General features: G+C 41.4%; 1 protein-coding gene across 7 annotated transcripts in view; it reads right to left on the bottom strand.

Annotated features, from left to right (window-relative positions):
• Nucleotides 1-14741, bottom strand: part of PCNX2 (pecanex 2) — a 274063-nt gene that overhangs the window by 181896 nt on the left and 77426 nt on the right. For all 7 annotated transcript variants that reach the window (XR_007471226.1, XM_033408945.2, XM_049696787.1 and 4 more), the window contains 3 exons: nt 14527-14698; nt 9228-9338; nt 7891-7982 (listed from right to left, as the gene is read on the bottom strand). Coding sequence is in view for 6 of the 7 variants with exons in the window: in XM_033408945.2 (XP_033264836.1) it covers nt 7891-7982; nt 9228-9338; nt 14527-14698 (375 nt within the window). In the remaining variant the exon portion in view is untranslated. The remainder of the gene's footprint in view (nt 1-7890; nt 7983-9227; nt 9339-14526; nt 14699-14741) is intronic.

Genomic DNA, 14741 nt, shown 5'->3' on the forward strand with positions numbered 1-14741 from the left:
TGCAGGGGACACGGGTTCGTGCCCCGGTCCGGGAAGATCCCACATGCTGCGGAGCGGCTGGGCCCGTGAGCCATGGCCGCTGAGCCCGTGTGTCCGGAGCCTGTGCTCCACAACGGGAGAGGCCACAGCAGTGAGAGGCCCGCGTACCGCAAAAAAAAAAAAAAAAAAAAGAACATAGTATCCGAAAGACATGGAATACTATTAAAACAGTCTAACACATGCATATAATTGAACGCCCAAGTAGAAAAGAAAAACAGGCCAAGGCAGAACACATATTTGAAGAGATAATGGCTGAGGATTTGGAACTATCAATTGAAAAAATTTCACAGACAGCTCAGAGAACTTTAAGTAAAATAAAAATAAACACCACACACTTAGTCACATCACTTTCAGATTGCTGAAAACAAAAGATGAAGAGAAAAATCTGGAAGGTAGCCAAAGAAAAAAGTACATTACTGACAGAGGAACAAATATTAGAATAACAGCAGATCTTGATCAGAAATTATACAATCCAGGAAAATGTGCCAACATATCTACAGTATTGAAAGGGAAAAAACAAAGCTGTCAACCCAGAATTCTACACCAGTGAACATACCTTCAAAAATGAAGGCAAAAATGAGGAATTTTTCAGGCAAAAGCTGCAAGAATTCACTACCAGTAGACCTGCACGACAAGTTTTGTTAAAGGAAGTTCTTCAGACAGGAGTATGATACCAAATGGAAAGATGGGTCTACACAAAGCAATGTACATTAATGGCGAGGTAAATAAAATAGATACTTTTCTCCTTATATTTTTAATGCCTTTATAAGATAATTGATTGTTTAATGAAAGTGTAAAATAATGTATGTTCCTTCTTAAAAAAAATCAGGACAAAAAGAACTAATTATAACGAAAGTGAGCAAGAAGAAGGAAATAATAAAGAGCAGAAATCAATGGAAATAAAAAATAAAAACAATAAACTCAAATCTTATTATATAAAAAGTTCAAAAAGATTAATAAGCCCCTAGCCAAACTGATCACGAAAAAAAAGAGAGGGTACAAATTACCAATGTTAGCAATAAAAGAGGAGACATCACTACAAACACTATGGACCTTGAAAGTATAATATATATGCCAATAATTAGAAAATGTAGAGAAAATAGACAAATTCCATGAAGGAAATAACTATTTCAATATTAGATAATGTGAATAACTTGATATTTATTGAATTCATAGTTTAAAACCTTCCCCTGAAGAAAATTCCAGGCCCAGATGGCTTCACTTATGAATTCTATCGAACACTTATAAAATATATAATCCCGATTCTATACAAACTCTTTTAGAATTTAGAAGGAAATGCCTTCCAACACATTTTATGAACCCATTACCTTATAACAAAATAAGACAAAGCATTACTAGAAAAGGAAACCAGAGAACTAGAAACCTCATGATCATAGACGCAGTATTCCTCAACAAAATATTAGCAAACAAAATTGAGCGATCTATAAAAAAGATAATATATCATGACCAACTGGGGTTCATCTTTCAAATGCAACATTGATTCAACACTTAAAAGTGAACCAATGTAATTCACCCTGTCAACAGACTAAAAAAAGATCGGTATGATCTTCTCAGTAGATGCAGAAAAGTTTTGTCTTTTCTAGAATGTCATATAGCTGGAATCTTACAATATGTAGCCTTTTTATATTAGCTTCTTTAACTTAGAAATACGCATTTGAGACTCCTCCAAGTCTTTTCATGGCGTGATACCTTATTTGGGGATGTGTGTCTGAGGGGGGCATGTTGAATAGTATTCCACTGTCTGAATGCCCCACAGTTTATTTATCTGTTCACCTGCTATAGGACATCTTGATTGTTCTCAAGTTTTTGGCAATTATTAAATAAAGCCGCTATAAACATTTGTGTGCAGGTTTTTGTGTGAACCTAAGTTTTCAAAGAGGGTCAAGGAGCACAACTGCTGGATTGTATGGTAAGAGTATGTTTACTTTGTAAGAAATTGTCAAACTGTTTTCCAAAATGGCTGTATCACTTTGCATCCCCACCAGCAATGTGAGAGTTCCTGTTGCTCCACATGCCTGTCAGCATTTGTTGTTGTCAGGGTTCTGAACTTTGGCCATTCTAATAGGTGTGTATTAGTATCTTATTGTCATTTTAATTTGCAGTTCCCTAATGGCATATGATGTTGAGCATATTTTCATATGCCTATTTGCCATCTGCACATCTTCATTGGTGAGGTGCCTATTCAGGTTTTTGTCCACTTTCAATTAAGTTCTTCTTATTGTTGAGTTTTTAAAGTTTTTTGTATATTTTTTGGATAACAGTACTTTATCAGATATGTCTTTTGCAAATATTTTCTCCCCAGGCAGGTCTAGTCACAAGAAAATTCCTCAATTTTTATTTGTCCAAGAAAGTCTACATTTATCTTTCACTTTTGAAAGATAATTTTGCAAGGTACAGAATTCTAGATGTGTGTGTGTATGTGTGTATGTGTGTGTGTGTGTGTGTGTGTGTGTGTGCGTGTTACTTTCAACAACTTATTTTATTCCACTCTTGTCTTGCTTGCATTGTTTCTGTCTTACTCAGTTCAGGTTACCATAAAAAAGTACAATAAATAGACCGGGCGGCTTAAACAACATTTATTTTGCACAGTTCTGAAGGCTGCAAGTCAGAGATTATGTTGCCAGCATGGCCAGGTGCTAGTGAAGGTTCCCTGGCTTGCAGACGGCTGCATTTCCTCTCTCTTCACATGGCAGAGAGACTTCTGGTGTCTCTTCTCTTCTTATAAGGGCACTAATCCCATCATGAGGACCCCACCCTCATGACCTCATCTAAACCTATTTCCCAAAGGCCCCATCTTCAAATATCATCACATTGGAGGTTAGGGTTTTCAACAGGAATTTTGGGGAGACACAGTTCAGTCTATAGCAGCTCCTGAGGAGAAGTCAGATGCAATTCTTACCTTCCTCCTCTGTAGGCAAGGTGTTCTTATCCTCTGGTATCTTTCAAGATTTTTTTCTTTATCTTTGATTTTTAGCAACAGCAATATAATATGCATGGGTGTAGTTTTTTGGCATTTATCATGCTTGGTGTTCTCTGAGATTCCTGGATATGTGATTTGGTGTCTGATATTAATTCGGGGAAATTCTCAGTCATATTCTGTACCATTCTTTCTTCTCCTCTGGTATTCCCACTACACATGTTATACATTTTATAGTTGTCCCACAGTTCTTGGATATTCTGGGGGTTTTTTCAGTCGTTTTTCTCTCTGATTTTCCATTTTGGAAGTTTCTATCGACCTATCCTTAAGCTCAGAAATTCTTTTCTCAGCCATGTACAGCCTACTTATAAGCCCTTCGAGGGCACTCTTCATTTCTGTTAGAGTGCTTTTGATCGCCAGCATTTCTTCTCGATTCTTTCTTGGAATTTCGACCTCTCTACTTGCATTGAACATCTGCTCTTGCCTGCTGAACACTTTATCCATTAGAGCCCTTAGCATGCTAATCATAGCTGTTTTGAATTCCCAGTCTGATAATTCCAACATCCTGCCATATCTAGGTCTGGTTCTGATGCTTGTTATTTCTCTTCAAACTGTGTTTTTTGCTTTTTAGTATGCCTTGTAATTTTTTCCTTGGTAGCCAGACACGACGTAACAGGTAAAAGGAACTATGGTAAACAGACCTTTAGTCATGCGGTATTAACGTGTGAGGGGAGAGGTATTCTACAGTCCTGGGATTAGTTCTCTGTCTTTTGGTGACCCTGTGTCTCTGGACTGTGAACTTCACAAGTGTTCTGAGTCCCACCCTCACCTTAGGTGGAACAGAATGGCTTGAAAGGACTAGGCTGGAGTTGGGTATTTCCCTTCCCTCACATGGAAGGCTGTAGCCAAACTGGACTTTGGTATTTCCCCTCCTCCAGGTAAGTTAGGCTCCGAAAAAAATCCCAATAGTTTAGGCTCCAGTAAAATCTTGAGGCAGGCTTAGTTAAGAAGAACAGAATGCTCTGGTATATTTCAAAATGGTTACTCTCCCCTCTACCTGCGGAAGGCAGGAAGGGGTTTTCCTCCAATATTCACTGTTGACAACCTGGTTGAGCTAGTGGGGGTGAAACTCACAAAAGTGTGGGGCTCCCTGATGACTGGATTCACCTGGAGTTATTAACCCTCAGACCTGTCTACACTGAGCCTCCAGCAATTTGTCAATCACTGTTCAGGTTTTCCTACCCCTGGTACTAGTTCCCATAGAGGTTTCTGCTCCTGGGTTCCTGTTCCTCTGTATTCACCTGTCTGTCTCTCCAGTTTTGGAAGCAGGAGTTTGCCCTGCTGCCTCTCTTCTCTGATGGATCTAAGACGAGCTTTCTGTTTTTTTCAGTTTGTTCAGCTTTTCACTTATTCTTAGGACGGTGTAATAACTCCCAAACTCCTTACCTGCTGGACCATAAACCAGTAGCCAGTAACCGATCTTTTACAATGTTTCCAAGGTAATTCAATGGGGAAAGGTTAGACTTTTCAACAACGGTGCTAGTGAATCTCAATCTTTACCTCATCTCATACACACGAGTCAACTCAGAACGGATCATAGATCTAAATGTAAGAGCTACAGCTGCAAAACTTTTAGGAAAAAAATATTTGTAACCTTGCGTTAGGTAAATATTTTTAGATAGAACATAAAAAGTACAAACCATAAAGTAAATAACTTATAAATTTAACTTCACTATAATTTAAAACTTCTGTTCTTTGAAAAATAATGTTAATGAAATGGAAATACAAGCCAGGAACTGGAAAAAAATATATGAGCAATATATATTTGATCGAGAACTTATATCCAGAATATGTAAAAAACTCCTATCTTAATAATAAGAGCATACGATGCAATTTTAAAATGAGTAAAAGATTTTAACAGATTTTTCACCAATGATCTTTCACAAATGGCAAGCAAGCATATGAAAACAGACTCGACAATAATCGTTATTAGAGAAATACGAATTAAAACCACAGTTAGATACTAGCACACGCTGGAATGGTTACTACTTTTAAAAACTGACAACATTAAGTGCTAGAAAGAATTTGGAACACTTGGAAATCTCAAAGATTATAAGGGGAATCAAAACCAGTACTGACACTTTGGACAACACTTTGGCAGTTATTATAAAGTTATATGCATATATATATATAAAATTCGTAATTTTCAGTAACTGGAAATAACCACAGAAATGCTACTCAGCAATAAAAAAAAAGAAACTACTGACACATTGTTGGATCTCAGAAGCATTGCACTAATTGAAAGAAGTACTTCAAAAGCTCCATATTGCCTAGTTCCATTTATGTGAAGTTCTAGAAAAAACGAACTACAATGACAGAGAGCAGATCAGTGGCTGCAGGAACCTGCGCCTGGGGAGGGGAATGAAGAAAAATTTGGTGGTGGTAGAATTGTTCTACATCATGACTGTGATGGTGACACATTCATCAAAACTCATCTAATTGTACATTTAAAACTAGTGCATTTTATTGTATAAAGTTGATTTTTTAAAGTTATAAGCATAAAAATCATATAAGTGGTGGTCAAAGGTTGACATAGGGAGAAGAGACAGACCACAAAGGGATACAATAGGACCTTTGAGTTGCTAATATTCTATAACTTGATTGTGGCATTGGTTCCGTGACTCTCTACATGTATCAAAACTTACCAAATTATATATATTAAAAACTTGAATTTTGCAGCATACAAATTATATCTCAATGAACCAGACTTTCAAACAGTTAATAAAAAATAAATATATAAACAAAAAGAGACTGGAATACAACAGAGCAAATTATAAAGGGTCCTGTAAGGGAAAAGTTTGTGCCCCCGAATTTTATAGGCAGTCATGTGTCCTTTAACAAAGGGCAGTGGAAAGAGGTTTTCAGAAAACACCTAAGGAGTTTCCTGAATGAAATCCCTGGGGTCTTGTGACAGAATAAAGGAATGTAGTTCAAAAGAAAGAACCCAGAAACACTGCTTAATTATATAATTGTTGTTCTACATGACAGTATAAATGTGGTAACAAACAGAGCCACCACAAGCATGTACATTACCATTGTGTACTAGAAAAAAGATCCTTCCCCTCTCTCTTTTTTTAATGTAAGAAAAGAACAGCCACATGAAAAGGATGGAAGGAGTGAGGGAGGGAATTATGCCATTGATTACCCCAGAGAAATTCAAATGTGATACATCAGAAGATAATGTTACTGAATTCCTCTCTTCCACAAAGGGGAATAAACAATGATCTTTCTGCCACTGACACTGATGAGTTTAATATGATTTTAAGCTAATCTTTTAAAAAGTTAATTAATAAATGTCATATAATATATATTTAAAACCCTTTGGAACATATATTGTTTACTATTTTACATTTAATTTTTATTTTATCCAAGAGGTACTTGTGGTGTAACACATTCAAGGCAGGGTGTCCATAAAGTCAAGAAATACGTATACTATAAATTAATTACTTTTTTACTGATTGAAGATGCCCCTTAACACGTTATATGTGCTATTGATTTCAGACTTCATAGCCCTTCTGCAGTTCTACATGCCTAGATGAACAGCAGTGCTCCCCTGCCCACACCATCCATCTCCTTGCTCCAACTCCTGCTTCCCAAAGGCAGGGACTTTCACCTGTTTCATCGTCTATTTACTTCCATATTTCCAGATAACATGCTTGTTTTGTTATTTCTTGATTTTTTTTCAACTTCAGATATTATTTGCTGACTTTCTAATGTGGAAGACAAGATTAAGACCTCCCCAAGACTTCTGATGATGGATGACTTTTTTTTTTGCTTCTTGTGTTCTTTGTTTTCCTATTATGCACATGTTAACTTTTAAGAAATAAATGGTAATTTAAAAACCTTAAAAAAAAAAAATAGAAGACCTCCCCAAGAGGAAGGACAGGAATAAAGACACAGATGTAGAGAATGGACTTGAGGACATGGGGAGGGGGAAGGGTAAGCTGGGACGAAGTGAGAGACAGGCATGGACATATATACACTACCAAATGTAAAACAGATAGCTAGTGGGAAGCAGCCGCATAGCACAGGCGATCAGCTGGTGCTTTGTGACCATGTAGAGGGGTGGGATAGGGAGGGTGGGAGGGAGACGCAAGAGGGAGGAGATATGGGGCTATACGTATACATACGGCCGATTCACTTTGTTATACAGCAGAAACTAACACAACATTGTAAAGCAATTATACTCCAATAAAGATGTTAAAAAAAAAAAAAAAGACCTCCCCAAGAGGGACACAGGCGCACACACACACACACACACACACACACACACACACACATCTCCCCCATTCTGCCATTACAGTTATAACTCTTATTCAGATCGCCATAGATACAAAATATTCACAGCTGAGCTACGCATGTACCATTTGCTTTTCTGATACCTCTTGCTGTTTTCCTAAAGTTAAAGTTTATCTTGTTTTTTCATCATCGTATGTTTCCCTTGCTGCCAGCCTGGGTTTTAACTTTCTCCATCTGGATAAATCTATGGTCCATCTGTTTCCTGGATTCTAAAATTTTTTTACTGTCATAGCCATTCCTGTTCTCTGTCCATAAAGCTTGATGCAACTGTATCCCTTTACCATGTTAAGCAGAAGCCCCGCCCAGTGTCAGTAACTGACCAAGCCAGGCAAACACCTGGAGGGGGCAGGGGGTCAGACTAGGTGGGCTTTGTGCTCCGTGGCAAATTGGGTATCTTAATGCATCTTCTAAACCACTGAGGCTTCATCCGCCAGGCCCTGTTATTGCTAATGTGCTCAGATCCCATTTCTCTTGAAATTGGAAGAGACATTTGTTTACTTAAAATACAGTTAATTCAGTGGATGTGAGAAGAAGGCCCTGGGCCTCATACCTACCTTCACGGCGCTGAAGCAGAACACGTGCAGCACAGCTGCGGCAGAAGCACTCCGGGCCACGCTGTAAACGGCCGACAGCATCCCGGAAACAGCTGGAACACAAACGTCAAGAGTTCCCTTCTAGACTGGCAAGTCTCACGGTCAGTAAATGTTGTAAGACATGAAGTTTGTACGTAAATCAACTATACTCCAGTAAAAATTAAAAAAAAGAAGAAGAAGAAATGAAGTTTGTAGCTTTCAAATGCAAAATGCCTGCGAAAGGGGCAAAAAATCAATCTACGGGGCAGTCAAAAAGCCCTGAGTGACTCTTAGTACAAGAAAGACACTGACCATTACCTAACAACTCAGGAGGACCACAGATAGAAAGAACTTTTGATAACATTCTTGGAAGGCTGTGTGAACCAGTCAGTGTGGAGGTGGAGAGACCTTGTTGCTTACAGTTGGAAGCTGCTGGCCCCGGAAAGCTCAGGGATGGCAATTTCAACAGAAGAAAGGAGAGAGATGGAGATGGAGATGGGGATGGAGATGGGGATGGAGATAGAGATGGGGATGGAGATGGAGATGGGGATGGAGATGGAGACAGAGATAAGGACAGAGGGAGATGGATGATAGATAGATAGATAAAAAGAACAAGAAAGCACTCCTGTGTGTGTGAGGGTGTATCTGTGTGTCTGTGTGTGTACAAGGAGGTGGCAGCAGTAATTAATTGGCCTCTACGGTCTTGCGCTCTATGTACAGATTTCATGGAATCCTTACAGCAACACTATGAGATCAGCACCTTAGTCTCCATTTAGAGAAGAGCAAACTTTAAAGGTAAGCAATCCGATTAAAGTCTCCAAGTAAGCATTAGATGAAGCTTTACCCACCTTGGTTGGAATCTAAAGCACACACCAAATGGAAGGACACAGGTCGCCTGTCTGTACAGGCCCGCACACCACACACACTCACAATGTCACACGCACACGCTCCCAGACTAACTCAGACGTGTACACGCTCAAATACACACACGGCGCACACTCACCTCCACTCACCCACATTCACACACAGTCACACATACGGCTTTTCCAAAGAACACTTAGAAGAGCCTTACACCTAGTGCAAAGCTCATGGAATTCTACGCTTCCCTGTTTTCCGCTTGTGTCAAGCTGGGTGGACCACTTTCAGTTTGGATGAAGGAATCTAGAAGGGCCCACCATCAACCTGACGGACCAGAGCTGAAGTCCTACAAAGGCTCAGGACAACCTAACTGTCCAGACCTCATTCCATGCCTGAGGCTACCTAGCCCTTATCCGAACTGCAGACTTTTTTACAGGACGAACAGAATGAACAAGACTTACCAGAACCTCCAAAAAACAGCATGTCAATTTGCTCCAAAAGATAGATGCAGAAAGTGTTGATCTGCGGGAAGAGCCCAAGGAGGGAGATTGCAGGGAAGCAATATAGAAATACTGGAAGTGAACAGACAAAATTGATGGTAAGCGTGCGGGGAAAGGTGGCCGAGGTTCCCGCTGCAGTCCCACCTCCCTCCCCCTTTCAGCCCAGCCCACCCCGCCCAGGTCCTGGAGGCAATACGGCCTCCTCTCCCGCTGGAGGAGGCTGGAGGTTGAGCCGCACAGGCCCGTGGAAATAATAAAGGCGCTGCTTTTGAGGAAGAGGCGGGCCTGGGACTGAGCAGACACATGGGGATGGTGGGCAGAGAGTAGATCCGCCTTCAGCTTGCAATGACAGACTTGGACTTAGGGGAAATGAGATGGGAAAAGAGGACCAGGAAAATTACATGATCATGCAAGACCCAAGCACAGTTGTTAGAGGGTGTCTTCCTGCAAGGCTCCTTGCTTTGTGCTTCTATCACCTCCAGGGCTTGAGTTGCTGTGTGTGTTCTGTTCTAAATACCCGGTGGAGACTCAGGTTTCAGTCAGAACCTCAGACCCCCGGAGCAGCAAGGGAGAGTGGGGATGAACTAAGAAATCCCACAGCCATGACGGTGCGACACTGAAGGGCCTGCTTCTCAGGTGGCGCACGTCACCTGGGAGGTGAAAGGGACCCTGCCTGACGAGAGGAGAACTGGCAGCTTCCCAAACCGTAACAATGCAATTGGATGAAACATCCATACGTTATAATTCAGTGTTTCACAGAGATCATTTGTTCAGGGAAATAACGCATCGTTGAGCTGCATTTTACAGCAATTTCCCCATCATTCTCTTTCTCGATCCTATTTGAGTTGGGTTTCAGAGAAACACAGAAACTCCCATTAGTGGTACCACGGTACATCTGTCTACCTTCCTGTCTCAGTTTACTGGGTGGAAAGTCAATGAAGTTTGATACTGGTAAACCCTAATAAAATTAAGGAAATTTGATTTGAAATCTAAGACGCCTAAACATGGAACTATGTCCAAACCCCATGTATAAACTGCAGTGAAAAGGGCAGGTAGGGAGGATGGGGACCGCGTTTCAGCTATTTCTGAAAAACTGGAAATGCAAACTTTCCACAGTGAAATTGCAGGGATGAGAGTATTTATGTGTCCCATTCTCTGGCTAATCGTGGGTTAACCCCACTACAGTAAAATGGGGCAAACCCAACTACAACAATACCAAGAAACTGTTCCAACAATGTGTGGAAATAAAATTTTATGTAATGAACATGGCTATGATAAACGGGCCTTTGTTTGGGATTGGAGCCATATTTTGACACACATGGTGATTTTGTTGTAATGTTGTCTGTGGCAAGATTTTAACTATATGGTGAAAACCCAAAGCATCTGTGAGTAATACGTTCCTCAATCAAAGCCGGCAATAACAAGGGGGGTCGGGGGAAGGAATGGGAGTTTGGGATTAGCAGATGCAAACTATTACATATAGGACGGATAAACAACAAGGTCCTACTGTAGAGCACAGGGAACTGTTCTCAATATCCTGTGATAAACCATAATGGAAAAGAATAGAAAAAGAATATACTGATATATATATATGTTTAACTGAGTCACTTTGCTGTACAGAAGAAATTAACATTCTAAATCAACTGTACTTCAATAAAGTTTAAAAAAAAACAAATTCGGCAATAAGACACAAATACGGATCTGCTAGTCATAACTATATGACAATTTCTTTTTTCAGTTTTTATATGAAAGGAAAGATATAAGAAATAAACAGACACTTCATAGCAGGACATACAGTTTTGAGCATGAACATTTTAATTCATATGATTTTAAGCAAACTGACTAGTTCTCTTCTGAAGTTTGGGACTCAAAACCCAGCAATGAAGATTAGATGGTACGCTGCATTCGTCACGGGCATTAGTCCACATTCTCAAGTGTTGTGTGCAATGAAAACTACCAAAAACGAAGAACTACAGAGAAAAGTATGGGTGTGAAATAATGTAATAATGGTAGACAAATCCTGGAAACTGCAGCAAAACGTGGGTAAAGAAGTATTCTCTATAAGAAATACATTAAGCAATAAAACCCAAACTAATAAAGTGCAAAGAACCGGAACACGATGAATGATGCTGGGGGGAAATAAAATGGTACGAGACATGAGGAAGTCCTAACTGAAGACTCTCTGGTTGTGCCTGCAGAGCAGGAGCTAGACGACACGGCACAGGACGGACAGCAGTTGACGGGGAGCCCAGGGTCTAGGTCTCCCCCAGGATGAAGTACAGAGGAAAGCTCTCGTCTTTAGAGTCAGAGCTGCGCAGGTGGAATCAGAAGAAGGTGGAGGCCGCGTGAATGTCAGGGTGCAGCGCACGTGAATGAAGAAGCATCGGGAGGACGGCTAGAAAATTCCACTTGAAGTTGCCGAAATGATTTTGTCCTTTTTTCCATAAGTAAAAAATCAAAAAGTCCCCGTGGTTGTTGGCAACTTTCCCTGTGAACAAAGACTTTTTTTCTCAGCGTACTGCTGAGAGGGTCTGTAATTTTCTCTCACATCTTCCCTACTCCTCATGTTTCCTAATAATTACCATAAATGCAGAAACTTCTGGTACAGCTCCATTTCTTTCCAAGCACAATGCATAAATAAAAACATTGGAACTTGCTTCTTTCTTCCATTATGTGAAGAGTAATATTCATTACTATATTTGCAGGTTGGGGCTTGGGGGAGGTAAGCAGAATTAAAATAACATGGAAGTAAAACCAAGACTATGAACTTGGTATGACTGTACACGTTGTGTGTCTCCTTCATGCCATATCTGTGTATTAGCACACTGTGCTGACACGGATTCCTGGGGCCAAGAGACAAGTCTCTACACAAGACACGGAAATGTGAGTCTCGGAGTGCAGGTGAGGGTGGGTCCATCTCAGTCGCTGGTTACAAAACCTCCACCATCTCCAAGGGTTCCATCCTTGAAGCTGCATTAGCGTAGGTAAGGGATTATGGTCCTAAAGACTAAAATAAAACATCAAACTCTCACATCTGAAAAAGGACCCATCACATCTGATAAAGAACCCATACAGGGCATGGAACCCTTCTACAAGTGATGGTTGTCTCATCTTGCCTGAGTTCTTCCCACGTCAGGGAACTTCTCACATCACTAGGCAACCCACGGCCCTATTGGACAGCTCTACACCAAACCACAACAACAGTCTTCCAGTGAGCCGAAATCCACCCACCAGCCACTGGGACTAGTTACTCCGGCTACACCAACAGAGAGCAACAGAGAACAAAATCCCTCCCACTTTGGCCTGGCAGCCTTTCAACCACCTACAGCCATCACATGTGCCTCTAGGACTCAAGCATTTCTCCTCTAGGCTGGACGCCCCCATTCCCTCGCCCCATGTGCAGACCCAGTGTAGCCCATGTGGCCACATTCCGCAGGGCACACTCTAGCTTTGCTACTGCTCCTCTTGAAATACGGTTCTAAGAACTGAAGACCTCTCGGCTTTCTCATCCAAAGGATGATTACAAAGCCAGTCTCGCTCATAGGCTTTTGCTGAAGTTACCCAAATGGAAAATAATAAAAAATTCAGCGCAGAGGTCAGCAAAGGAAATGAGCACTGACTAAGAAGGCCCTTCACTTTCCTCCTGGAGGAAAAAAAAAATTTTTTTTCCTTATAATGAAAGAGAAGTGATATTCTGAACATATATGAAAGATCATAAAAGGAAAATAAATTATGTAAGAATATCACCCTGAGTGTTTCTATTTCCTTAATTCACCCCTCAGCCTACAAAAGCAACTAGTCCCACCACTGACTTTGTCCTTCTTCTTGTGCCAATTTTATCCCCCAGATTCCTTGTCTCTTGTCACTGTGCTTTCTCCTCCTTCTATTGTTCTGTTATCTGATGTTCTCTTCTTGGATTACATAGGACAAAGAGCTTCTCCATCCTTCCCACCTGCTCAATGGCCACTGGACTCATCTCCTACCCTTGGTTCGCATTCAACCCCTTCCTCCCTGGGAGCAGAATAAGGCAGCAGACACCAGATCTTCCTGTCTCCCTTGCCCCTCCTCTTCCTCTGGTGCCTCTCTCCACTGTGGTACATTGGTGGTCTGAGCAGAAACCAAGAGTGGCGGTGGGGAACAGAGATTATCACCCATAAGGCACAACTCCAGCCGCTATTCCACATGCCCCAGCACCAGCCAGAGGAGAACCACTTCCTCCGCGAGACAGGCACAAGAGCGTCTTCAGACACATGATGGTAAACAACCTCACACGTACTCAGTTCCTGTTTCTCTCTTGTGCTGGTCCTAATGATGGCTTTGACAATCTCCTCTTGAGTAAAATTTCTGGCTGGCAAGTAGCAGATCTAGGGGGTGGTGTCTTTGGTAACTGTCCTTTATCAACTCATCTGGTCAATGGGATCAGATAATCACAAGTTAGCAGGTGTGGAAACCTCTGGATGTCATCACAAGAATTCTCAGAGCTTTGTCAGTCAAGTCTTCGGAGCTGCGGGCCCACAGTGGGGCAGCCTCTTCACATAATAAAGATGATAATAGCTAATACCTGGTTAAAGGCACGTTTCTATGTGTTTAAATATACCAACTCATCTAAAATCTGCAACAATCTCCGTGGTGTGTACTATTTTTGTCCCCATATCACAGTTGAATTTTGCTCAAGGTCACACAACTAGTAAAGAAGCAGAGATGGAATTCAAACAGCCAGCCATCTGCCTCCGAAGCTGGGGCTCTACACCATTATATTATGAAGGTCACTTGTGTACATGGAGCATTTTACATCAAACACTGCCTAGACCTTAAGGCAAGTAAAGTGCACCAATGGAAGGCTGGGTGACGGCACATCCAGGACTCCATCTGGACTGAGAACCATGTCCATTCACATGTCACCAGAGCATCTGTGCCGTGCAGATGGGGCTGTGGCTGCCACCCTAATGGCAAAATCGCCTCCACCCTGGGGAGCCCCACTGACGCCACACATCAGGCACCTCAGCCACCAGTCTTCAGATGTTATGGTGCTGCAGCTCCCTGCTCAGGGATATCAACATCCTTTAGAATAAGTCCCTCGTTGGATGCTTGGGGCTCTGCCTCCCAGGCCGTCTTCTGAGAGTGTGCAAGCCAAGAGAAAAAATGCACATCTCTTGATCCAATAATAAAGAAAATGTATCCAACGAGGGATTCAAAAAATAACGGGGAGAAATACCCTCCCACCTCTATATTCTTCCCCACAACCCCCAAATGAACTCACCTATTAAGAAGTCCCTAGCCGACTGGAGAGACCCTGGAGAGAAGAGCTTCAGGCCATACACAATGTAAGTGGGAGGGTACCTGGCTTTGGCCCCAGTATCAAGCAGCAAGATAAGGCCACACAGCACACAAAAATAGATTGGTCTGCTGTATGTTATGATTTGGTTGTGTCCCTAGAAAACAAACACAAGTTCTGAATGGTACCTTTAATTCTGA

This window comes from Orcinus orca, chromosome 14 (genome assembly GCF_937001465.1).
Source record: "Orcinus orca chromosome 14, mOrcOrc1.1, whole genome shotgun sequence".
NCBI lineage: Eukaryota > Metazoa > Chordata > Mammalia > Artiodactyla > Delphinidae > Orcinus > Orcinus orca.